Source organism: Pollachius pollachius (genome assembly GCF_949987615.1).
Source record: "Pollachius pollachius genome assembly, chromosome: 20".
In the NCBI taxonomy this organism is placed as follows: domain Eukaryota; kingdom Metazoa; phylum Chordata; class Actinopteri; order Gadiformes; family Gadidae; genus Pollachius; species Pollachius pollachius.
In genome coordinates this window covers 4,486,634-4,513,150 of record NC_136953.1, presented here as the reverse complement: position 1 = coordinate 4,513,150, position 26,517 = coordinate 4,486,634, and the positions used below count along the sequence as shown (strand labels likewise).

General features: G+C 52.3%; 1 protein-coding gene across 1 annotated transcript; it reads right to left on the bottom strand.

Annotated features, from left to right (window-relative positions):
• Positions 1 to 247: 247 nt before the first annotated feature.
• On the bottom strand, positions 248 to 26,114 carry kdm6ba (lysine (K)-specific demethylase 6B, a). The gene is made up of 23 exons (XM_079758045.1): positions 25,733 to 26,114; positions 18,092 to 18,178; positions 15,490 to 15,606; positions 15,031 to 15,154; positions 14,737 to 14,829; positions 14,276 to 14,600; positions 13,905 to 13,982; positions 13,257 to 13,436; positions 12,462 to 12,659; positions 11,508 to 12,047; positions 7,235 to 11,025; positions 6,795 to 6,924; positions 6,465 to 6,570; positions 4,984 to 5,189; positions 4,713 to 4,825; positions 4,553 to 4,621; positions 4,247 to 4,395; positions 3,811 to 3,925; positions 3,461 to 3,648; positions 3,172 to 3,313; positions 2,261 to 2,387; positions 1,839 to 2,009; positions 248 to 1,751 (listed from the first exon to the last, which is right to left on the bottom strand). Exons 4-23 carry the CDS (start codon positions 15,147 to 15,149, stop codon positions 1,728 to 1,730), a joined length of 6,864 nt encoding a protein of 2,287 aa, XP_079614171.1. The 5' UTR covers positions 15,150 to 15,154; positions 15,490 to 15,606; positions 18,092 to 18,178; positions 25,733 to 26,114; the 3' UTR covers positions 248 to 1,727.
• Positions 26,115 to 26,517: the final 403 nt, after the last annotated feature.

The window sequence follows — 26,517 nt, the reverse complement described above, 5'->3', positions numbered from 1 at the left end:
TGCTGCCATCCCTTCAGCTGACAGGTGAGACAGAGTTCCACTGCTGCTAGGCAACAGCTCTTTTCTACGCTGCTTTTGAGGTCATATCAGCATAAAACTCGCAACTGAAAGACTACGTATTCCGTAACAACCAATTTGCGCTCTGTTTCAGGAAGTCACAAAACAAACTCGATCAAAACTTCATCAATATTAAAATAAATTCGGTGGTCAACTATGAACTGTAAAATAATAAATACGAATGAAACCCTTTTGAGTTTATCAAAAAGCGTTTATTAATATTCATAGTAATGTCACACAAGTTCACAAAGTGTTTTAAGACATGTCTGGCTCAGTTTGGTGTGTGTGAGTGTATGCAAGTGTTGGTGTGTAAATTCTCTAAACAGTGCAGTTTTAAATAATCGACCACAAAGGGAAATAGAGGGGGAAGGTGTATTGCAACAGGAAAAATAGAAATCTCATTTAAAAAAATGACGAACAAAAAAGTGTTCAAAAAGAACATTTAGCACCATCTATCCCATAGTATTCAACAGATAATATCATTAAAATCTCATCTTAAAAAGTCCCCTGCCCCCTATGGAATAAAAAATCATAAACCCAGAAGAGAAATTAAAACACAATAAACCAAATAACCGTTTCTCTCATATCTAATAAACACACACAATGACAGCGTTCTGTTAGTAGTATCGTCTATGTGAGCTACAGGGAAACGTGGTGTTATGTCCAAGATAAAGATGGAGGGGGGAGAGAGCCAAGCACCAGCTAAACAGTAGTCCCTCGCCCGACCTCGTATTTCTTTAGTCCACACTTTATACCAAACAGACATGAAGGGGACACTTAGCACCTCTGGATGAACGACCCTATGGAGAAAACCAATGTCCAATAAATAGAAGAGAAACACTTTTAAATAAAGGAAAGAGGAACAGAGACATGTACAATGGGGAAACATTCGGCAGTTATGATATAGACACACAAACAAAACCCACACTTGATGACGATCGCTTTTTTGACAATTACAACCTGATGGTCAATATTAACTCTCCACAAGGAAATAAAATTTGTAGAATGTCATAATAAAAACAAGATTCACACATCACGATTCTCAATGACAAAAAAAAAATTCAAGATGAAGTCCCGAAAAAAACCAAAGTCTATGCAACCCGTATGTTTTGAAGCATTCCAAACCGTTTTTTTCTCATATTCTTAATGCTTTAGAAAATGTTCATATCTCTATTCTTAGTATTTTTCTAAATACAAGTGACAAGGCCAATGTGGTATATATCTAGGCTGATCTAGTTTAGAAAAAAACTCAACACAATAAATTATTTTTTTCTCATAAAAGCACCCCACGATAATCGCAAACAGCATGTACAAAATTCAGTATTCAACACGGTAAAAAAAAACAATTAAAACATGCCGTCAGACCGCTCCTTTGTCGTTTGTTCAATGGCAGCACTGACTGCACCGTGGTCGTCAAGTTCACTGTTGCCAGGGCAACTGGCTGGCGGAGTGCACCTTCTGAGAGTAAACTGGCATTTTTTTGATTGGCGGTTTTTGAATGCTATGTAAACTGGTATTTTCCGTTGGCTGTTCGGCAAGTATAAGCAGTAGTAAAAAAGAAAAAAAGGTTTGATTTCTTTTTTTTATATAATGACAGTTGCAAAGTGAAATGCTGTGTTTGTCCCGGCTGGCAGGAGTTTTGGTTATGACTGAGAGGAGGTGGAGGGCTGTCACCGGGAGCCAGACACGGACGACTGCAGGGAGAGAGAGATGTCAGGATCACTCCAGAAGGGCGGGGCGACAGGAGAGCCAGAGTACGAGGTGGTAGGGAGGACTCTTACCAGGTTGAAGGAGTCGTAGGCGGTCATGAGCTCGTCGATGCGGTACTGCTCCAGCACCACCACATTGGCCAGGCTGGGGCTGCGGCGGCGGGCGCAGTCCTCACAGTGCACCACGTACGTCTTCCTGCTGCTGCTCTCGCTGGTCACGAACAGCAGGTCAAACACCTCCACCTGGTGGACACAACGCGCCATTGACATCAGTGGAAGAAGAGACTCAACGTGGTGCATGTAGTTTGAAAGATCCTGTTTCATGGCTTCAATGGGAATTCAAATGCATTGAGGATCAGGTAGGGGATTATGTTCGCAGATGTCCACAGATAGATTTTGGGGGGTTGGGTGTGCACACCCTGGCCACCACGCTATCCTTCACTATCATGAGGCCTTCAGAATAGCGAGGTTAAATACTAGGTCTGTGTACTCACGTCACACTCGTTGCAGTAGTAGGCGGGCTCGTCCTTGACACGGCTCTGGTAGGAGATCTTCTTGCCCCCGGCCACCAGCTGGTCTCTCAGCACCTGGATGTGTTTCATGGACTGCAGGAGACAGTGCCTGCAGGTGGAGATACAAAGTAAGCTCTCTACAACGATAACACCCTACTGCATTAGCTGGCTCCATCTCACACCAGTGACTAAATATTTCCTCTTTAGATGACCATTTTTCTAATTTACTTTAATTAACCGTTGCTTACTAAAGGGTTACAATTCAGCCAATGGTAGAAAGAAATTCCTGTTCAGGTCACTTAAGTATCCACTATAAAGATACTTAGTTAAAGGGTAATTCCGGTGTTAAATGGATTTGGGATAGGTTTTGTATGATAACGAGTTGAAACGTTCGTTTTGGAGCACAAAAAACGCATATAGACGTTTTCTTCAGTTGGCTGTTTTTAGCCGACTCTATCAAAACGCTATAAACTTGGAACGATGGGGGCACTGGTTATGGTAAAAACTAAATCGCTATTTTAAACCACTTAAAAGGCTAAAAGTAGCCCGACACTTCTTTGGTAGTATAACAAGGGTCTCAACAACTTTGTAAGTGTACAGATTGTTTATTATAAGGACCACTACCAAAGAAGTGTCGGGCTACTTTTAGCCTTTTAAGTGGTTTAAAATAGCGATTTAGTTTTTACCATAACCAGTGCCCCCATCGTTCCAAGTTTATAGCGTTTTGATAGAATCGGCTAAAAACAGCCAACTGAAGAAAGCGTCTATATACGTTTTTTTGTGCTCCAAAACGAACGTTTCAACTCGTTATCATACAAAACATATCCCAAATCCATTTTACACCGGAATTACCCTTTAAGTTATCTCCAGTTCCGGGTCCACCCCCCACTCACTTGAGCATCTTGAAGGTGTCGGGGTCGGTGACCTTGACGGTGCGCGCCACGTTCCAGGACACGTGGATCATGGGGACGATGGACTTCACCTTCTTCACCTCGTTCCACTCAAACCGCTCCAGAGCCAGCTGGTACTGGTATGCTACACACACACAGAGGCGTTAACATTCGGTGAGCAACAAGCCAGGTTATCTGCTCGATTAATGTCAATGCATCCAGTGGCGTTAGCCCGCAGCTTCTAGCTAGCTCATGCCCATATATGGGGTGTCATGGCTCCAGCCCGGCTCACCATTGAGAGGACCCACGTTCCAGGCGATGTTGTTGCACCAGCCCACGGCCTGGACCCAGTGCACCGTGCCGGCGTTGATCCACACCAGGTCCCCGGGCCGCTGGATGAAGCGGTACACGGGGATGTTGGCCTTGTAGAGGTCCTCCAGCACCGGCCACCAGGACCCCGTCAGGTAGTCCACGCCGTGCCTGAGTAGAAACCCAACGTTAGGCTCTCAATGTCGGCATGACATCTCTAATGGTACCAGAAGTGTTTAAGAGCCCCGGTTCACCCAACAGGTAGACAAACCCTCTCTAGGGACCTGGTGTGACGGGTCCTGTTGTGGATACCATCGGCCGAACGACACTTACTTCTCACAAAAGTCGCTGATGGCGTGCCAGTAGTTTTCGTGCACGGAGAACCACTCGCAGTCCCCCGGGCCGATGTTGACGTTGACCGAGCAGAAGTTGTTGTTCTCCTGGTGACCTGCGGGGGGCAGCGGAGGGAAGGTTACATGGCTGTATGCATGTGGAGATATCACTACATTGACTGTACATAGGACGAACCCTAAATAAAAAGGTGCAAGAATATGGTTTCAGATCATTTTCAGTGTTTCCTGGTTTGGTAAAAATGTGTTGGACCAAGATCAAGCAAATTTAAAGACTCCTTATCGTCCTTAAATCAAACAAAAATGGATGTTAGCGTGACTCCCTCTTTCTACGACCAACTGAAAAACAAATGAGCTCATCGGGGGACTCGGACCACCCAACAAGACGATTGGTGGTTGAGTTGGGGGGCGGTTCTTACCTGGGGTGCGGCTGCCCGGGACCTTCATGTAGAGCTGGACGGTGTTCATGCCCAGGATGGTGTGGCCCACGTGGCTCAGCATGTTACCGCTGGAGGCCACGCGCATGAAGGCGGGCAGCTTCTGCAGCTCCTGCAGCTGGGACTTCCACCTAGGGGGGGGGGAAACGGGGGATTAGGGGGTCTTCAACCCAATACTTCAAGATAAATCTATAATAAGTGAAACCCCATTGTCTAGCCTTCTTGTTAAATCAATGTATTGTGTTTGGATGGAAGGTGACAGACGGTTTGGAGTTCCTAGCTACTTACCGTTTCGGGTCCGAGAGGTCGATGTTGGTGCCGAATTTAATGATCTTCCCCACTGGCTTCTGCTCACCACTGACGGAGGAAAAGCACATACATAGATATTAAACCACGCATTAACTTGCATTTTTTATTACCAGTTAAAATAGAGGAAGTTTCTTATTACCTGCTGCCAGCTTCTTTAGGTGGGTCCTTGCTGGGGGTGTCAAGACAACTCAATGGCTTCTTCTCCTTCTTGTCACCCTCTTCTTCATCCTCCTCTTCACTTCCTTTCTCCTCCTGTGGACACATGAATAGAAATGTTAACACCCAAATACGTAGAGACACAGGAGTACAATAAGGGCCATCACAGAGCTAGTAGCGGTGGTGCCTCAGGGGGAGATCCCAGATGGCTGCTCTAGGGGACGGTACTCTGAGTGATGGGGAGGTCTGCTTACCTGCAGGCTCTCCTGGAAGCTGGATGCCTGGTACTGGGCGTACTTGGCGATGGTGGTGTGGGAGCGGCTGCTCTCGCAGGGCCACGTCTGGCCCGTGCCGCTGGGGTCCCAGTTCTCGTCGGCGGGCTGCTGCACCTGAGTGCGGACCTCCACCGCCTGCTCCGCGTTGGCGTCCACCAGAGACTTGGTGGAGAACAGGCCCAGGTCTACAGGAGGAGGAGGAGGTTCTAGTGTGAGTGTGTTCCCCGTCCGGTCTATCTCTACTGGAAGAGCGTGGGTAGGGGTTATAGCCACTAGGGCTGTCCCCTGAAAGTCAACGATTCGAATCATCAGTCGGGAAACCCTGCAGTCGACTCAGAGAATCTGAGTCGACTGCGGGGTTTACCGCCGTCTTTCTTCCTTTATTTATTTTTTTAAAAGACCCAACCTATAGTGTAGACGTGTTAGACCATATGCATGAATCGACACATTTATTGTGACATTTTATTATTCTTCTGCAGCGGCAGTTGGTGCTGAAAATAAATTGCAAACTGCTCTTACAGATGCCACTGCAGGCTTAATATTCACCATTTGCATCATAGCTCTAATGATAATAAAGAGAAGCTTTATTTAGACAGTGTCCATGTCACTGTGGCGATTGATTCATTGTAACTTTGTTTGCTAGACAGAATCTCGCAGAGGGAAGCGGCTGTCTCCCCTTACATTATTGCTACATTTTCTCTGGGAGCGCAGTCAGTGTGGCGACACAGCGCTGTGTATTCTTTCGGGCTCAATAAATGCAATCAGATCGTGAACACGGAGCTCATATAGTGGATTATCCACTAGCCTATACATGAGCCCCGTGTTCATTATCGGACCGCATTATGGGCAGGAGCCTAATTAAAACCCGACAGGAATAAGTTGGCTTCAATTACGACGAGTTTGATTGACAGAAAACTGTTCAGGTGAGAACGTAATGAGCGCAACGCGCAAGCATATATAAAAGGCCTATAGCCTACCAAAACAGAGTGTTAATAGACAGAAAACTCATTTTTTTAAACCTCCAAAAGACCTGCCCCGCACGGCCGCCGAATAGTCGAATCTCTGGACTGAAAAGGCAGATCTGATTCGACTCAGAAAATTCCGAGTCGGGGAAAGCCCTAATAGCCACCAAACTTATTATTATGAAGCTCCGGTTGCAAGAATTACTCCATCAACTTCTGAGTTAATTATAATAAAGTGTCCTTGCTTTACATCCATTCTTTGTGGCATTTCTTTGTTACCTGGTTGGTTGTGGCACATACTGATTTAACGTCATTCACTTTGTGTGTAGTAAGGAGACAATATAAAACATACGTGCCATGAATCTAGGATGTTGTAGTGCCCCATACCCTCTACCTGCTTCCTAAGTACCCATCTGAGTGCACTCTCGCTTTTGATCAGAGCGTCCGCTGAATGACTCAACAGTGAGGAGGTGAGACTAGCAGTGTGTGAGTACGTACTGAGTCTGAGCGATCCAGCCAGGCCTCTGATGACCGTCACAGGGTTCTTGGGGTCGGTGCAGAACTGCAGCAGCACCGGGGAGAAGGCGTCTCTCTTGCTCTCCAGCTGAACAGGATCATGGACACGGTCATTTTAAGTACGGCTGTCAATTGTTTGTGAGGTAGGCTTATAAGGTAACAAAAAAAATAGGGTTGAGCAGAATTAAATCATAAGCACCTGAAAACTCTTTAATAACCAGAGGAAAAACACACAACCCAATCTGAACGGTATGATTGTCTAATTCAAAGCTTCATCCGACATTCATTGGTTTAGCGCGTTTGGCGACTTACATAAATGCTGGGCGTCGGGGGGTAGAGCTTCTCCCTGGGGAGGGGCACCTCCGAGGTCATGGTGGGGGGCTTCACGGAGAAGGCTGGAAGCAAGTAGGACTCTCTGAACTTCCCCTTGACCCTGGATCCCCTGGGAGCGCGCAGAACAGGGTCAGTCCAGGCACTCAAACACAGGACACGTTATGCTGCAGGATGGACCGTTCCTTTTGGGATCCCAATCCAAAACTAATAAAACATCTTTAGCTTTATATTGGGCCATTTTTCCTTTTTATTTTTAAAATGCTTAAAAGGTCCAGAAGCTTTTTCTGAGCATGTTCATGCGAATGCAACCAACGGCTAGAATAAATACCTGGTCCTCAGCTTATATTTATTATTCATGGGTTTCAGAAGGCTTTATATCAATAAGTCTCACTGGTGACTGGTCCTCGGGGGGTACTCACTTGCAGGCCCTGATGATCTCCCCCGCCTTGTTCCTGATGGTGATCTCCTCCAGCGGGATCCTCTTCTCCTCCACCTCCGAGGCGATGAAGGTCTCCCGGTCGCCGCTCTCCACCTTGATCAGCCGGATCTTCAGCTCCTTGGGCGGCCCATCCGAGAGCGCCTTCAGCTTCAGGAAGTCGTTGGCGCCCGCCACCGCCGTCTCCGACTCGGGGTCCAGGCGGCTCGGCGACGAGGAAGAAGAGGAGGGCATCTCGCCCCTGGATGTCCACTCGCCGGGCTCCCCCTCGCTGGCGGAGCCGGCAGTCGCGTCCTTGCGTTGCTTCTTCTTGTCGTGCGAGCGGTTCTTCTCGCGCTGCTCCTTGCTCTGGAGGTCGAGGTCTCCGAGGATCCGCCGGTCCTTCTCCTTGTGGCTCTTGCCCTCCTTGTGGCGCTTGCGGTGGCCGGAGCCGGAGTGGGAGGACAGGGAGGGGGAGGAGGAGGAGAAGGCCATGTCGGCCCTCTTCTCCCGCTCCTGCTTCTTTCTCTCCTTGCGCTCCACGTGGTTCTTGCTGTGGCTGTGCTTCCTCTTCGTCTCCCCGTCCCTCTCCCTCGCCCGCTCTCGGCTCTTGTCCTTGGTCCTCTCGCGCTCCTTCTCCTTCCCGTGTGACGCGTGTCCCCGGTCCTCCAGCTTGACTTGGCGCTCGGGGGAGCTCCTCTTGTCGGCATGCCGACCGATGAGGACGTCACAGCTCCGGCCCAGCTCCGCCAGGGAGGTCTCGGAGATGGTGGTGAGCTTCTCCATCGCCTCCTCCTTGATATCCGCCGGCTCCACGGTGGAGGGGACGAACGCCGTCCTCTGGTCCGTCGCCTCCCTCCGAATGTCGGCCACCGCCGCCTTGCTCTCCACCACGGGACGCGGGGAGGTCTTGGGGTCGGGGGCCACCGGGGGGCTGAACCCCGGGTGGGCGGGGTCCGAGGTGGGGGAGCTGCCCTCCTTCTGCTGGCGGTGGATGTGGGGCCCGAGCGACAGCGACGATGAGTACTTGACCCCGAGCAGGGCGGAGGGCGGCGGCCTGCCGAAGGGCCCGCCGCGGTACGCGTACCTCTGGCTCTCCAAGACGGTGGCCAGGGACTTGAACATGCTGTTGACGCCCGTCTGGTGGAGGTGGGGCCTCTGGGGCGGCGGTGGGGAGCAGGAGGGCGTCTCCGACTCCTCCTCGTCCTCCTCCTCGTCCGCCTCACTCTTGCTGAGCTCGGGGAGGCCGTACAGCTTGGCCAGGTCACTGTGCCGGTAGTTGGTGTTCTCCTCGGGGCCCGGCCCCACACGGGGCCGCTGGAGGAGTTGGGGCCCGGCGCTGGGGGCCACCTTGAGGCCCTCCTCCTCCTCCTCGTTGAAGGAGGAGGTGCGGCTGCAGGGGGAGGCCAGGGAGCCCTGGCGGCTCAGCACGGGGGGGCTGGCGAACTCCTCCTGGTTGGCCGGGTGCTTGGGCGCCGGGATGAGGTCCGGGGCGCAGGGGTAGCCCGGCCCCCCCGCCTGGGCCGGGTCGCCGCCGGGGGGGCGGCCGCCGACGCACAGGGCCTCTTCCTTCTGGATGGACTCGTCCAGCATGGCCATGATGTTGGCCAGGCCGTCGGGGAGCAGCGTGGACAGCTCCTCCTCGAAGGGGCCGCCGTCAGAGTCCTCGTCCAGGGGCCGGAGGAGCAGCCCCCCGGGGGCTGAGGACGGCGGCCCGTCCCTGGGGAAGGCCTGGTACAGCTTGGGGGGCTCCCCCAGCGTCAGGGTGGGCAGGGAGGGGAGCGGCCCCGGGTGGGAGCTGTGGGGCTTCGGGCCCCTCGGAGGGTCTTTGGAGGGGCCGAGCGTCGGGGCGAAGGGGGACTGGGTCGCCCCCGGTGCGTGGTGCAGCGTGGGGGGGCTGTGGCCCCACAGCTCTCTCTGCCGCTGCTTCTCTCTGGCGTACTCCGTCTGGGGGGTGAGGGGGGGCGGCCGCAGTCTTTCCAGGGGGGTGCTGGCGGGGGTGGTGGTGACGGCGTTGGGTGCTGGGGCCGACGGAGGACAGGGGGGTACTCCGCCTCGACTCAGCCAGGGATAAGGGGGTGAGGCCTGGGTGACTGAGGCAGATGGGGCGGGGGGGCTGGAGAGGCGAGGGAGGGCGGGGGGCGGCGAGGAGTCGCCTGCCAGCAGTCTCTCCAGGTTGTCCATAGCCGTCTGCTCTCTTCTGCCTTTAGCATTGGCCTCCTGCTCCTCCCTCCTCTTCTGCTGCTGCTGCTGTCTCCTCCTCTCCTCCTCCTTCCTCTCCCACTGCCGTTTCTCCTCCTCCTTCCTCTCCCACTCTCTCCGTTGTTTCTCCTGCCACTCCCTCCGTTGTTTCTCCTCCTCCTGTCTCTCCCTCTGCCGTTTCTCCTCCTCTTTCCTCTGCCGTTTCTCCTCCTCCTTCCTCTGCCGTTTCTCCTCCTCCTGTCTCTCCCTCTGTCGTTTCTCCTCCTCCTGTCTCTCCCTCTGTCGTTTCTCCTCCTCCTGTCTCTCCCTCTGTCGTTTCTCCTCCTCCTTCCTCTCCCACTCCCTCTGTCGTTTCTTCTCCTCCTGCTTCCTCCTCTCCTCTTCCAGCCGCTCCCATTCTCTCCTCTTGCACTCCTCCTCCTCCTTCCTCTCCAGCTCCCTCCTCTTCCTCTCCTGCCTCTCCATCTCCCTCCTCTTCCTCTCCTGCCTCTCCAGCTCTCGCCTCTTCCTCTCCTCCTCCTCCTCCTTCCTCTTTTCCTCCTGTTGCCTCTCCCACTCCCGCCTCTTCTGACACTCTTCCTCTCGCCTCTTCCTCTCCGTCTCCTCCTCCTCCTCCCTGGCCCTCTTCCTCGTCTCCTCTGCCTGCATGTGGCCCTCCAGCTCGGCGTCCAGTTTGTCCAGGGCCTCCTCGATGGACTGCGAGGCCGGCACCGGGGCACACAGCTGGGGCTGACCGCGGGCCTGGCTGGTGCTCTGGGGGTTGGGGCCCGGCTGGTGCCCCATTCTGGGGAGGCCGGGGTGGGCGTGTCGGGCAGCGGCGTGGGAGTGGTGGTGGTGAGGGCCCGACGGAGCCACGGGAGTGTAGGAGCTGATGGAACCAGAGGAGGGTCTGCTGGTGATCACACTCTCTCCCGCCCGCTGGAAACCTGAGAACAGGGAGGAGGAGAGCGCTGATGAGGACGTGGAGGACGGCGGCGGCGGGGGTGGAGGTTTGGGCGTGCCGTGCTGCTCCGTCTTTGTGGTCCGTCGGTAGTAGGCGTTCTCTCCCTGCGTGGGTGGGGGCTGGAGCGGTGGTGGCGCTGCGCTGGGGGCTCCCTGATGCTGTGGTCGGTGCACCACCCTCTGCTGTGGGTGATGGTGGTGGTGGTGCTGGGCGGAGCCAGCCTGGGTTCCCTGATAGCTCGACTGCAGCAGGGCGTCCCGCTGGAAGGTGTTGGTGGCGGGGTTGGTGGCGGGGTTGGAGGTCTGCAGTGCCGGCGCCCGTTCTCGTTGCCAGAGTACATCGCCGCCTCCGCCTCCTCCTCCGCCGTTCCTGACCAAGCAGCTCCCTGTGGTTGCCGTGGAAACAGCCCCGGAGGGTCGGCCGCTGATAATGCCACCACTGTTGTTGTGGTTGTTGTTGCTGTTGCCGTAGCCACCGACAGAGCAAGAGGGCTGAGGGGCGGGGGGGTTGGGGGTGATCACAGGGGTACGGGTGGGGTTCACTAGAGCGGGGCTGACGTGGTGGTGTAAGGGGTGGGAGTGGTGTAGCGAGGGGGCGTGGCTCTGTTGGCCCTGAGGTAGGATCTGGGTGGACCTGTAGAGTCCCGCCTCCTGGGAAAAACACAAAGAGATTTGATTGGTTAGCTACAGAACCACACACTCCTTGCTGCTTTTTCGGGGATTTTGATCATTTCAAATTGTATCAATGATGCGTCTGATTCTTCATAAACATGGAAGTAACAGTAACCGATAACAATTTGTTGGCCTCATAGCATAGTTTCCCAAGTCACATTTTGGCCAAATTGTGATATCTAACCTAACTCGACACTCCTAACGCTGCTGATTCACTGTGCCTCATTGGCTGCATCCTAAGCCAATCAGAGCACTTTTTACATTCCATAATCACAATCTGCCTAAGTCATCTATTTCCTTTGGGCATATTTGATGCTAAATACATAATGAACCTTAAAATATGACTTAGACAATTATGCTATGAGGCTAAGGATAAGCAGCGTCTTGTCAGCCGTGGAGCCTCAGGACTGGCTCACATGTCCTCTGGCTCCAGACTGAGGCTCTCCTCTCAGGGTGCTCACCAGCGAGTGGCTGCCCGCCCGGCCCTGGTACTTCCAGTCGTCGCGGGCGGTGCCGGGTTGCTGCTGAGGTACGGCGGTGCTGCTGGTGGGCTGGGGGGAGGGCGCGGGGTGGGCTGGGTGCCCCAGCCCTGCGTGAGGCTGGAAGTGACTGTAAGGCACGCTGCTGCTGGTCGCGGCTGGGGGGTTCGCTGGTGAAGACCGGGGCGGGGGGGCTTGTTCCCTGGCACCCCTGGGGGGCGTATGGTGGGACTGAGCGTGGGAGGCCCCCTGGGGGCCCCTGTGAGGCTCCAGGGCGGGGTGGCGGGGCGGGGCGGGGGCCGGTTTGGCACTCCCGGGCTGGGGGTACGAGGAGTGGGGGGACTGGTTCACCACCGGTGGCTGTTGTTGTTGTTGTTGCTGTTGTTGGAGGTGGTGGGAGTGGTGGTGGTAGCCCGTCTTCTGGGGGCCGGGGTGGTAGCCCCCCATGGAGGGGGAGAGCGTGGAATGAGTGGAGGCGGGGCCTGGGGGCTTGTGGCTGTAGCCGCCTTGTTTATTGGTTTCCTGGAGAAGGGAGAAGAGGAGCATCAGCCTCTGAGGCAACACGTCAACGACACACAACCACTGTTCCACCTTAACAAACACGAGCAGAAACCAGTACTTCAATAATAGCAAAGGATCAGTAGAGGTGAGAGATGAGACAGAAATAGACAAACATAATTGTTAATAATGTAAATTGAAATTGTATTAGACAAGCTTGAAAGTGTAAGCTGGCAAATCCTATCCGTCCACGCAAGCTCAGGCTAGCCCGGTGCGTAGCCCCGACGGCTGGTATCATGACTGTACCACGGTGGTACCCTCGGTGTACCACAGCTATACCGCGTACCATGGGTGTACCATGGGTGTACCATGGGTGTACCATGTCTGTACCATGGTGTACCATGGGTGTAGTCGCGTGGCTCAGTGGAGCTGGCTTACCGGCCGCGCCTGGAACTCGTGAGGAGCCAGGCTCTTGCGCTCGGCGGTCTGGGGCTGCCAGGGCGCGTTGCCCTTGCCGACGGGGTTCCAGAAGGCCGGCTTAGGAGGGGGGTAGTGGCCCTGAGACGCCGCCTGAGGGTGGAGAGACTGGGGGGCCGCCGGGGGGCCGGGGAAACGCTGGACCCCCCCATGGGGAACCTGGAGGAGGGGAGGAAGGGACCATAGACGTGAGTCACTGGAAGAACGCGTCCTAGTTCACCTTGAGATTCAGAGGGAGGGCAGAACAGGGAGAAGCCCACCCAGAACACCCTGAACAACAATAGTCACAAAAGATTCATAATAAGGAAAATTGACACTAGGACACATCATTTGCACTCGTTTTATGATATAGCTAATGCCATTTTTATCCCAGCCCTACTTCCTCCTCATCTCCTATTGGCATCTAACAATACATTTTGATTGGTCATGACCCCATCTATCCTCCTTCTTCTCCCACTCCCTCTGCCGTTTCTCCTCCTCCTGTCTCTCCCTCTGTCGTTTCTCCTCCTCCTGTCTCTCCCTCTGTCGTTTCTCCTCCTCCTGTCTCTCCCTCTGTCGTTTCTCCTCCTCCTTCCTCTCCCACTCCCTCTGTCGTTTCTTCTCCTGCTTCTTCCTCTCCTCTTCCAGCCGCTCCCATTCTCTCCTCTTGCACTCCTCCTCCTCCTTCCTCTCCAGCTCCCTCCTCTTTCTCTCCTCCTATCTATCTGGAGCTTCCCCTGGAGCGTTCCCTGGAGTGTCCCCTGGGCGCCTCCTTACCTGGTCGGATCTCTTCTTCCTCTTAGGGCTGGAGGAGCAGTCCTGGTCGGGGCTGGGCCGGGAGGCGGGGTGTAGAGCGGGGGTGTGCTGGATGACAGAGTGCTCCCCGCCCATTGGAGGGCCCGGTCTCTTCAGCTGGCCCCCCACCATCTTCACGGGGTAGCCCCCTCCTCTCTGCTGCTGGAGAGGGGAGACACAGTGGCGGTGTGAGCGACGCAGGCTTGTTGTCCGAGAGTTTGTTTTGACTCGGTTTCCGTTGAATTTCTCTCAATGCTTACGCATTTAATCTCTATTACATTCTACTTCATTCAAAAATGATACGTTCTGAATTTGTATTATTCCCTGTATTTGTAGCAGCGTTTAAGTGCCAATTGTATCTGAAAGTATCTTGGTTCTTGAATGTATTTTTTTCGAGATTAAAAGAAAGTTGAATTAGTTCTGTAAGGGGGATTTTTTTTTGGACCGGCAAATCTGTTTAACTACTACCGTATTGACGAAATAATTCCATTCTTTATCTTTTCAAAAGATCACAGACGTGTGTCGGTCCCAGCGGATCGGGGGAAACGCGTAGTATAGTAAGCATCGGCATAGAGTAGGCGTTACAGCGGCTGTAAAAACAGGACCTCAACCAATTAAAAGACAGCCTACCTGCTGCACCTGAGCCCACATCTCCTCCCCCAGTGGTTGAGGGGCCCTGGGGACATGGGGCTCCTGAGGCCCCCCGAACTGGAGCGGAAGGAAGACAACCAGGATCGTTAAGCCAACACACACAAACACACACACACACACACACACACACACACACACACACACACACACACACACACACACACACACACACACGTGTCTTTGTAATCATTTTTTATCATCAGCTTCCCTTAAGTATACATCTCCCAGTGCTCTGTTTGACTCCCCTGATAGGGTGCGTGTGTGTACATGTGTCTGCAATTACTGTTGTTTACCTGTGTGTGTGTAAAGTTGTCCCTGTGTGTAATGTTTGTGCCCTCTCTCTGGCTCACCTTCAGCAGTTGGCCCACTCTGCCCGGGGGGAGGTGAGGGTTGGGTGGAGGAGGACCACCACCGCCCCCACCACCGTTGTTAGCGTAGCCTCCCCCTCCATTTCCTCCGCCACCACCAGCATGCAGTCGCAGGACGTGGTCACCGGGCCCCCCTTGTGACGGGGGCGGGTGGGGGTCGTAGAGCTGGCCAGGCTGCTCCCACCCCCTGTGCGGCGGCGGGGGGTGGAGGTGGTGGTGAGGGGCTCTCGGTGGCTCCCGCTGCATGCCCGGTAGCGAGGCATGTTGGGGGAGGTCGAGTTTGTCTCCTCCCCGCACTGGCATGGGTCTGGAGGAGCACACAAAACACAGTTCACGCAGATGCTAGCCTTGTTCTGGGACACGACGTTTTACGGCTGGGTCAGTTTACTCGACAGTGAAAGACACAGCACTAAAAGAGTCCAGGGGAAGGTTGGGGGGCTCACCCATTATTGAAATATTTCGGATGGTTCAGTCCGCCCATTGGACCAAGAGGTAGATGGGGGAGGAGCTGGTGTTGGTTCATTCCAGGTGAACACCTAGCGTAACGATAAGCACAGTTTACACATTAGCAAGCTGTCATGCAGAATGATTTGCTTCCAATATGCTGTCAAAAGAATGTTATCAATTAGGTTAGCAATTTAGACTAAATCAAAAGCCACGAAGGCAGAGAAGCTCTGTGATGCTGCAAGAAAGGGGGGGGGGGGGGGGCAGAAGGAGGCATCGTCATGACAACAGACCTGGTGGGCGGCGGCCAGGGGCGGCTGCCGACGGGAGCCCATGGTCCCCTGTTGAGTCCGTCCAGAGGGAAGGGCTCCCGTGTGCCACGCCCGCCAAACTGCTCTACCGCGTGATGCATCCAGCCTGGGGAGAGACACACACTGCGTCAGTACTACTACACACACACACACACACACACACGATGCATCCAGCCTGGAGGCGCAGACAGAAGTACACACACAGCCTGAGAGCGCAGACAGATAGACAACAAGAGTTAGCTAAGCATATAACACACACGCGCACACACAAACGCATACATCCTCCACTTTGGTGCAAGTTTAAATAATGTGCAGAACATTTTCTGTAAATACACACAAAAACATATACAACATCACAAAGGGCCTCCTACTGCTCCAAATGTCCCCACAGTGCAGGGCGCAGGTCCGGTGAGGACCTGTGTGTGAGGCGGCAGTACTCACCAGACTAGCTGTCTGCGTGAAGCCCTCCACTGCAGCAGAGAAGAGGTTTCACACTAATGCCCAGAGAGTCTTCCGGTAGCCAACTACTACTTCTACAGCACCAAGGACCCTGAAGACCTGAGAGAGGGAGAGAGACAGAGGAGAGAGGGATTTAAACCTAACCCCACTGTTCGCGGAAACATGGAAATATGCAGTGGACCAGTGAGAAAGACAGACACACACAAGTCAATAAGTGCCAGTTCTCTTGTCTTCGTTATAGGCGTGTTGTGAGTGAGCGAGAGAGAGAGATAGAGAGAGAGGTGAAAGCAGACTGCAGAGCAAGAGAGAGAGGTGTGGTAAGGATAGAGAGTAGAGAGAGGGTGTGTGTGGTAAGGAGAGAGGAGAGAAAAGAGCAAGGCAGAGAGCAAGAGGGTGCAGGACGGGACTGCAGATGAAGAAAGAAAAAAAAAACTGGATGAAACCTCTTCCTCCAGAAGTTGATTTATCTCCCAATTTTCTCCATCTCCAGACCTACATACTCTACACCCCATCACCAACACCTATCTGCTCGCCATGACAATAAAACCGTATATCAACGGTTGCACTACCACTTCTGTAGTTAGTTATCTATATACACTGCCTTATAAAATGTAAAATGGGAGGCCTGGCAGTTGACTGCTCTATGGAGTGAGGCTGTAGCTCCCGGTGGATGCCTGCAGGGGGTGCTGGTGAGCCCAGTGTGATGAGATTGTTCGCAGGGTCCAGATGGCCTCGAACAACACAGACCTGAGGTTACTAGGCGACCCACCACACAGAGAGAGGACTGGGACAATTGCCAGAAAACTGTGCACACTTGGTGTGTGTGTGTTGTACACGGTGTGTGTGTGTGTGCGTATACGGTGTGTGCTAGTGTGCACGGTGTGTGTGTGTGTACACAGTTTGTGTGTGTACACCGTGTGTGTGTGTCTGTGTTGTACACAGTATGTTTGTATGGTGTGTGCATGCACGGTATGACTGCTGCCAAAAGTGCGAGCTATACGTGAAGCGGTTTCGCCTACACTAGCGAGGATGCACCAAGCGGTAGACGTCTCCGTTATCGGTGTGTGTGTGTGTGGAGACACTGGGTTTAATCTCATTAGGGCAGGCATGATGGAGGCGAGAGAGGGGGTCGCGCAACAGACGGGCAAAGACGGGTGGAAGGGTAGATTAAAAGGGAGGAAGAGACCGATAAGGGTGGAGGAGGGAGCGAGAGAGATTAAGGTGGAGTAAGGAGAGAGAAAGGGCGTGAGGTTGGCTGAGGGAGAAAGAGAGAGCATGGGAGATAGAAAATGGTGTGGAAGTGTGTAGTAGGAATGGTTCCATGGACTTTAGACATACACACAAACACCCACAGGGGAGTCAAACAAAGAGTCGGGGGAGACAGATGCATCAGAGAAGCTGATTCAAACCCTGTACCACACCCTTACACACAAACACCTCCCCTGACCCATTCAACACCTGACATGCCCGCATACAAACACCCAACCACACACACACGCAGGGTAACAAAGCACCCAAGGTGTCAGATAGGAGAAACAAAACGGCAGGTTTCAGCGTTTTTTTAATAAGAAACAAAAGGTGAGCAAGAACAAAGGAGTGTCTGGCGAGGCATCAGTCACGCACACTCACATATGGCATACGCTAGTGGCGTCCGGAGGACGTAGAACTTCCTCCCTGCATGTTATTTTTACTCCATCATCTCCATCAAAGCCAGAACGGTAATGCATTAAGAGCCAGAGATTTTCCGTTATGTTCGAGGGGAAAACAGATCGATAGTCTGTCTGTGTCTCTCACCCCGTCTCTCTCAGCCTCCTTCTATCTCGTCTGGGTTCAACAGACACTGGTGTGAACCAGAGATAGACCGTTAACCATCACGCCTGGACCCCTACTGCTATTGGACACCAACTGCAATTGGACATTTGGTTTAAATGCCACAGAGAAAAAGAGGCTAAGAGAATAGATTTGAGAGTTGAAGTGAATTACTTTGAAATAGGGCTGTGTTGTGGAAAGAGTTGAGAATGTAGGTCAAGAATATAACGTTGGGCGAAAAGAAATTCAGTTGGATCAATAAGTGGTCCGAAGAGGGGGGAAATGGTTTCTTGAGATGGTTTTTGCCCATGCCCACTGACACACTCAATGGTCTCTACATGCGCACACACACACACACACACTAATCTCTTGGCACACTAACACACACTCAACTGTCTCCTCTTATTTAAGAGTATAATTACTTAACCCTACAGTTTACACAACTCTATCTAATTCCACACACTGACAAACAAACTGGACTGTATCTACACAAACACTATTGTGTCTACACACACACACACACACTAGACAGTCTACTCACACACACTCACCGTCTCTGCTCACACACACTAAACAGTCTCTACACACACAGTACACCGTCTCTGCACACACACAACACAGTCTCTCACACATTACAGTCTACCCACACACACACACTACACACTAACAGTCTACTCACACACTACACACATACAGTCTAGTCACACACACACTACACAGTCTCTACTAACACACACTCACTACACAGCCTCTACTCACACACAACCCAGCGTACCTTTCAGAGTAGCAGCAGGTTATTGATTGACGGCAGTGCGGGGGCTCAGCTTCGGGTGTCAGTCATCTCCCTGGGGCCTCTTCAACCCTGCAACACACACAAACACACTATGTTAGTCAGCTGATACATACATCAGATCCAAATACACTAATGCACTCACAAAAACACACCACTTTGTCATAATGCATGTAGTCAGCTGATACATACATCAGATCCAAATACACAATGCACTCACAAAAACACACCACTTTGTCATAATGCATGTTCTCTCCCTTTCTTTTAATGTGTGTGTGTGTGATAAATGAGCGACTGAGGGCGGGACGTACACAGCCGCTCTCCAATCACGCTGATGCAGCTATTCATTGTACCGAATACACAATAATGTTGATTGGACCAGGAGGGAGAAAGTCCCTCCCACCCTGCAGCTCCCAAACTTCAGCCTGACTTCTCCTGAGGTCACATGTCTGTTATAAAACCAGAGGGTTCAGAGGTCAAAGGCTGAACCCAGCAGGGGGGTTGTGGGAACAATGGGACAAGAGAGACAAGAGAGAAATAGCGATGGGGGTGGGGGGGGAGGAGCTGCAACACACACACAGACACACACACACGAGACAAAGCGACAGCCATGACAACGGTGGCTGGCAGAACGGCCAGGAATAGAGGCAGACCGCGTTTACAGCTAGTGCACACTCGAATCTGGGTGAAAAAATACCTGCAGGACCGAGGAAGAAGACCGGGAACCCGAGACGTTTGAAAGTATGCACAAACACCAAGGACTAACCCAGGATGTGTGTGTGATTGTGCATGAGTTGGGTTGGGGGGGGGATGTCTTGAGTTCACCCAGGGACGAGGCACTTGGGCAATAATTACGTCTTTTATAGCGCAGGGCTGTGCGTGCGCGGTGTCAACAAACAGTCGCGGCTCCGCTCTCAGAGCTATCATGTGGCGCACGCCCGGCCCCACCGGCGGGGAGCGAGACACTCTTGATATAACCCTCATGAACCACGTGACGACGTCTCGCTATGCAGACTATGACACCGTGCACGTGTGTGTGCTCACGTCGCGAGGAAAGTGTTGGTGTGTGAGTGAGAGTGTGCTATCCGCCGTTGAGGGAAAGCCCTGCTGACTCATTGCGGCATACCCCGGAATCCTGTCCAGGCTCCGCCCCCTGCCGCCGCGCCATCAGTCAGCTGACCGGAGAGAGGGGGCGGAGCTTGTTCCTGTGAATGAGCGCAACGGGGGGTTTCTTGCGCGTCAATGCGTTTCCAGACACTGGTGTACAGACATGTGCAGGGAGGAAAGGTGCTGGCATTCCCCCCGGGGGTGGAGGAGGGGGTAGAGAGTGTTGATTGGAATCAGACCCACGGGCCCCGAGGGAGGAGTGAGGTCATCGGGTTTTTAGCTCGTGGTGACTTCCGTGACGTCTCGAGAGATCGTGAGGTCTTTCACCGGGGAAAAGGTAGGCGTTCGGGAGAATCCGAACCATCTTACTTTGATTTGATTTCCTTGAAAATGTAAAGTGTGAATCCGAGTCACACTAATTCTTATTCAGTCAAAAACGATTTTTTTGTCATATAACAAATGGCTGGGATTTCTTCAAACAAGCGCCTCAGTTAAAAAAACAAGCCCTTGACGTCAAAGACCATTTCCTGTCTCCAACCTGTGTCAGCTTTTCAGAAGGGGAGGGAGAAAGAAGCGTGGCTAGGGGCCTCACCATGACAACTGCTTTGAACCACGTTCAGACATGTTGTGAAGACATTGTCGAGGTTGTGCTTGGAGTTTGTCAGCATCAGATTTCTGACTTGCGAGGAAAAGAATTAGAAACGTCTTTGGCCATTTCTAGCTAGCTGCTAGAAATGGCAGCTAGCTGGTTCAAGGTCCGCCCAAGTCAGTAAGGACACAATGAGCAAACTAGATGGGGAGAAGAAAGTGTCTATATTAAACCCATTCAGGAACCGTAGAGATTTCATGTCAATTGGTAGGTAAGAAAGTCTGGTTCAATTCCCCGGTCCCGCGGCAATTAAGAAGGGGGGGCCTCAAACACATGACCGCAGAACCCCACCAGCCCCCTTCATTGAGGTAGGGGCAAGAAAGGAAGCCACCTTACTGATTTAATCTGGAACCAACTACTACAAGAGTCCCCGCTAGAGCCTGCTCTGGAGCTATGGTGCGTCCGACCACGGCTGGGGAGGGCACCGTGTGGGTGTGTCCTACATCAACAGTGGACATGTCAACCGGGGGGGGGGTGGGGGGTGGAGGGAATTAGGGGCTGGACAGTGTTGAGGTGGAATCAGATGCGACCGGCCCCGAGGCGAGTCATCGTCCTTCTAGCTGTTGGTTGCCTCCGTAATGTTTCAGAAAGACTCATCATGAAGGTCTCGTAGGTGTAGAGGTAGTCCTTCAGGATAAGCCCTTTAATGGAGTCATTTTATTCCCAAAAACGAGCAAAAGCCTCTCAAAGGTCCATCCCTCTCTACCAAATGGACTCTACCTCCTGACATCAGTGAGCCTCGTCGGTCAACACCTCCATCGCTGTAGCAACTCACACAATTTGTCATCCCAGCGACAGCGTTTATTAGTTGCAGAGAAAAAGAGGCGTGGCTAGGGCCATCACCATGCCAACCGTTTTGTACCCCTGATTCAGCAACCAATGATGCTAGACATAAGAAAAACACACGCACACACACACTTACACCTGTGACTCACAAACCGAGTCCACAACAGTTGTGTGCTGGCCAGAGCTACAGCTTGCGGCTTAGTCACAAATGATACGCCTGGAGTTTAAAAAAAGGAGAGATGAGGACTCACTCCGCTGACGCATGTCTACCTTGGTCCGCGGCCAGACAAACAGAGTGGCCAGCAGAATAAAAATAGACCAGCGCAGAAAAAAGAATGGGCGCGGAGATGGAAGGGGAAGCTAAATGAAACTACACCGGGGCATCCCAGGTCGAGAAGGGAGGAGAGGAGCGGAGGGAGTATCGACGGGGAAAAGGTTTTGGGCCATCCCTCGAATACAGAGAAAGATAAGACCCAACAAGAGGGCGGGGGACATAAATGCTGACAGTGGACCGGAGGACCAAGCTGGCTCAGCATTACCTCTCTCTAGTTCCCATCCGTTTCCCTCCCTCACCATGGAGTGGTTCTAGGGTCTGGTGTCTGGGGGGCGCCTTCTAGAGGAAACACTATGCCTGGCACACCAGACCTCAGTGAAACACACATCCTCTGCACATTCCTCCACCCCATTCAACACACCGTTCCAAGCAATGCGCTGTGTGTGTTGCAATACGGTGACGCAAGCTACATCGCCTCATTCACAATGTTTTACGCACTCACTAAAAAAAGACACACACACACACACACACACACACACACACACCACTATGTTTGGTTAGGAGGTCACACGAGGACAGTGGGGCTCCAGTGTTGACATCATGACTAACAGCCTAATACCCGCTGCACTAACACACAGCCGTCGCCATGACAACCAGACTCAGCCGCGGGACCGGGCTGACGGAGAGACACCGGCTGTTGGGGGGGGGTCCCGGGTATGTGACTGAACGCCGCGCGGGTGGTAGCCAATGTAAAATAGCTACCATCCAGAGTGCTAAGGTCTCCCATTGTTGGAATCGATGTGGAGAACACCTGCTGTGTGCCTCCGTCACCCCCCCCCCCCCCCACCCACCCACCCACCTCAGCACCCAAGGGAGAGACGGTTAGCCCTACATCTGTGTGTGGAGAACAAACTAGAACAACAAACCAGGAGTTGTGGGAGACCGGGGAAGGGGGGGAGGGGGTGAAAAAAGCCTGTTGCTCTGTTTCTGTCACCTGGCCTCAACACCACAAATGCGTGAAGGATAACAACTGGATGACGCGAGTGTGGTCTGTTTCCCTCTCAGTCACTCAGACAGGGGGTCTGTCTCGGTGTCTCTCGACCTCGCTCTCTGTTTACCCTTTCTCTGTGTATTCATCTTTCTCCCTCTCTCAGAAAAAGGGGAAGAGAGACAAGAGTAGAGTTTCACACCCCCACAGGAAGCTTTCGTCATTGCCACAGGAAGTAGGGCCTCAAGCTACCATTTGTGTGTCAAGTTGTGTGGACACACACACACAGACGCACACACACACGTAACTTTGACAGTTAGAGTGACACCAGTGACACCTGGGCAGGGCCGAGATCAAAAGCTCCGAGAACAGCTCGGGGACCTCTTCTCACACACGCTGTCTCACGGGGCGAGAGTGGCTAGAGCAGCAGGCTGAACACACCACCAGCAGCAGATGACTCCCCGCCGGGTCCCAGGGCCGGGGCTCAGAGGCCTGGTGCACTGGTACAGCCCAGGACCCCCTCATGAGTTGACTGGGAGAAGTGGCTGCATGTGCACGTTTGTGTGTGTCATCGCTCCAGTCACTACAGTCTGGTCGCCGTCTTATTCAGAGAAGTGGACGAGGCAGGGAGGAAATGAGACTTGGTAGCACAGACGTCTCAACCCTGTCCAGTCAACCCGAGTGCATCACGTTCCTGTTTTCGTTTATCTAAAAAGCAAATAATGACTCAAGGCAAGTTGGTTGGGTTGGGAAAAAGGGGGAATTTACTCAGAGTGGAGGTGTGTTTAGTATCGTTTGTGTCTCTGAATCACATGACTTTGTGATAATTCTGAACAATAAAAGGATTCAAAACAAAATCCCCTGTTCGAAACACTCTGTATGCCTCCAACTTTCCATTCCATTTTAGCCATTATCTGTCTTAATTTAACACATACACACACATACCAGCAGAAACAAGTTCATGTTTCCATGACAATGGTTTCCCGGAAACCGGCGGGCAGATTCTTTAGGTAGGTTATACGAGGAGAAATGAAAATCGGTGCGGTAGAGAGGGGTACACCGAGAGCCAGAGAGAGAGACCGAGGGAGAGAGAGGTACAAAGAGATAGAGAGAGAGGTATTTGAAGCAGGGGTATCTCAGCGGTCAGCAATGATCAACATGTTTACAGAGACGGGAGGACAAGGTGAACTGGAACCCTCTCCTCTTCATCATCCTCATTCATCTACTTCTGGTTACACAACAAACCAAAACGACGACAACAACAGCAGCCCTATACGCACTTCTTTGATTTGTGTGCATGTACGGTTACTTCAGGGGGGCTACTATAGTACTGTTATACTAACTAAACAACACAGGGGCTACCCCCAACAAAAGTGCCATTGCGGAATCCCCAAATCTATCATAAAGATGCCTCATGGCTTTTTTTGTGGTCAGTTGGCGGGGCTAAAGGACAAAGTACATGCATTTGTGTGTGAGGGAAATATGTCCAAAGGAATGTACTTTCTCAGGTGTGTGATTCCGACACACACACGCAGGCGGGGGTTTGCCCAATTCCCCATCGGCCGTGACATCATCGGTGGCGTCTCGCCAGGGCACGGAATGAGAGGAAGTGAGCGCAACAGCTTTCTCTTTTCTATCTTTTCTCTCCACTTCCTGCTGAGCGTGGAAACGGTTCACTGCTCACTCGCACACACCCCTGTGTGTGTTGGTGACACATAACTTTTTCAACTGTGTTTGTCAAATAAACAAGACCACTTCAGCAACTTCAGACAAGGTTAAGCTAGGTAAACACCTAAAGATGTGGGTCCCCGGGGTTCCCCACAGGACAGAGACCCCCACCCCACCCCCTTCCTGTACCGGTCCTGGTCACAGACACGGTTAGCAATGGACTAGCTACAAACACATGTACACACACACACACACACACACACACACACACACAATAGCCTACAAATCTAAACAGGTTTTTGTTTGTTGTTTTCCTTTTTATAGTTAATGGTGCTGAGCTTCCAACCGTCAAAACGTTATGTATGAGGTGGCTAAGCAGGACGGACCGGCACAATGACCTGTTTCTCTAAACAGACAACGCATAACTGCTTTCCCCTCCCTTCACACTGCCATTCACCTCTGTCAACAAGCAGTTTACACACTCACACATTCCTTTGTACTTGATCACAAGATAGCCAACTTAATGCAGTGTTAATCAGCTCTTTACTGCTAGTAACATGACTGGCCCATCGACAGTCATCCCCGGTCTGTGTGTACAGCTTTAACATGACTCTGTGCTCTTCATGACACACACTAGAATGGGCGGCGATTGTTCATTCACACGCTGCTGCTGAGATCACGGGGCCAACCGGGGGCGGGTGATTCGAGGCAGAGCCACGCAGTCAGGCCCCCTCGTAGCTGCGAGGTGCGAGGGCAGCGATGTCGTAATCGTGTGCTGCCTACTGGCCGGACGGTTTACTGCCTCCCGACATCAAAAGGGAGACAGGCAGCCACTCGTTTCCATGTCAATCGCTGTGATGGATCGGAAACAGACGTTCAAAGGACCCCATGCCAGCACACTCCACACCCTTTAGATCTCTGTGTTTTACTGCGGTCAATAAAATACATATAGTGGGGGCTTCGGGTGAAAGACCACAGCTAATTTCCCCCCATAAACAGCCTCTCTGTTACATCACATCGCCACTAAACAATAACATTACCCAACTCGGTACAAAAAGCCACTGAGCACATTCTGGTGTGTCTGAGCTCAAATTGGCCCGACACGTATCAGTGATGTCGGCTGCTGCTGGCAAGTCAAGGATAGACTTTATCCCCAACACACACACACACACACACACACACACACACACACACACACACACACACCCACACACACCAAGAACCAGGCTTCTCTCCCTCACACACCCCTCCCCCAAACAGGGGTAGGTAGAGCGATGCAAATCACTTCCTTTCAATCCGGCTCTTTGTGTGCGTTAAGGACTGACTACGGTCCATCCATTCACTGTGTACGGCTGCCGACCCCCCCCCCCCCCCCCCCCCTTACCCTTAAACACAATGGCCCGAGATTTCCTTACACACGCAATTTTCTCTCTCTCCCCCTGTCCCGTCCTCTTCTTTAAAACATCAAACACACACCCATCCTAAAGTGCACCTCCTAAACGCTATGTGGAGAGTTAAATGTATATCGTGGCACTTCAATAGCCCCCCTCCACAAGGAACAATATCAGGGACTTCTCTGTCATCATAAATTCAGGAGTGTGATGTGAGGTCAATAAAACCCTGAACCGGCACACTCATCAATTCTGGACGCCAAACTAAAGTATTGCGTCACCCCCCCCCACCACCACACACACTCTAATCTATTACGATCATCGAACTCATCGCCTCGAAACAAACGCACGCGCACGCACACAAACGTCACGGAGCAGCGCAAAAATAAGCCCACGTAAGCGTCTGACAAGTCGCCCTCGTCCAAACGTTTAAACCCGGCAAAGTGCATTACAACTAACTATTCGTTAGCAAGTATACTTAATGCCATCCAACGCAAGCCCCAAAACAACCGGCAGTGGAGTTAAACACGATCAGGGCTACGATGCTCTGCTGGGTGTTAACGTTTCTCTAGGATTAAGAGTTATTCTACAGTCACTGCATATTTTACATTTTAGGATCAGCTTTTCAAGCTGATCCTAAATTGCAAAATATGCAGTGACTGTAGAATAACTCTTAATCCCGGAGCATAGTGCAGCCCTAACAGGGCACATGACTGGGATACTTCCACATCGAGCCGGGCTGGTAAAACACACACACACTTACCGTCAAACAAGAAGTGAGCTTCGCCGATCGTCCTCAAAACGATCAAAGGTATATAAATCTATAGAAACACCGTTGTGTTAAAGGTATGGACGTAAATACGATCCTTTTCTGGTGTCCGAGGAGCGCCACTGAACCCGTCGGTCTGCAGATACATTCCCGACCAGCCGGCGGAATAAGAGCCACTAATCCCGTCTCACACACACAACTTCCAAGTTTTAGATGTCACTCCGGTAAGGTCTTCTTCAAAATCCAAAGCCGACTCGCGACATGAAGAGGGTTTGAGTTCATTATTCCGTTTGGTTTATTCGAGTCCTCGGGTTTCCTTTCTTACAGTTCCGTCTATTCTCTCCGTCCCTCTCTCTCTCTCTCTAGCTCGCTCGCTCCCTTCTCTCACACACACACAGAAGCCAGGACGGCAGGGATCATATTGCGCCGAGCTGTTTTTTTTAAAGGGACAGAGGCACACATACACACACACGGCCGAGCCTCCGCATACACACAAAGGCACGCCCCTTCTGACGTCAACCCACGTCCCCGGAATTCCCTGACAGCGCAAACTGGCACAGAACCGACCGCCTTCCGCCGCCCGGGCGCACGAGCCTGAACCGACCGTCTTCCGCCGCCAGGGCACACGAGCCTAATCGCTTCTTTTTTTATGTGGACTCGTGACGAAAACTGCGGGAGTGTATTTCCTCTGGCTTGCTATTTTTAAGCAAGACAACTGCAAATAAATACGAGCAGAGTGAAGCCTACCATGAGGTAAAGGAGAAAACAGAAGGTTTTAA

Bases quoted from the DNA above. Each gene is read 5' to 3' on its own strand.
- kdm6ba (XM_079758045.1), bottom strand. From the start codon at position 15,149: ATGCATCACGCGGTAGAGCAGTTTGGCGGGCGTGGCACACGGGAGCCC. The intron at 14,830-15,030 runs GTCTGTTGTCAT...TCGTTACGCTAG, and splicing joins CCCTGGCCGCCGCCCACCAG to GTGTTCACCTGGAATGAACC. The intron at 4,622-4,712 runs GTAATAAGAAAC...TTCCTCCGTCAG, and splicing joins CCTAAAGAAGCTGGCAGCAG to TGGTGAGCAGAAGCCAGTGG.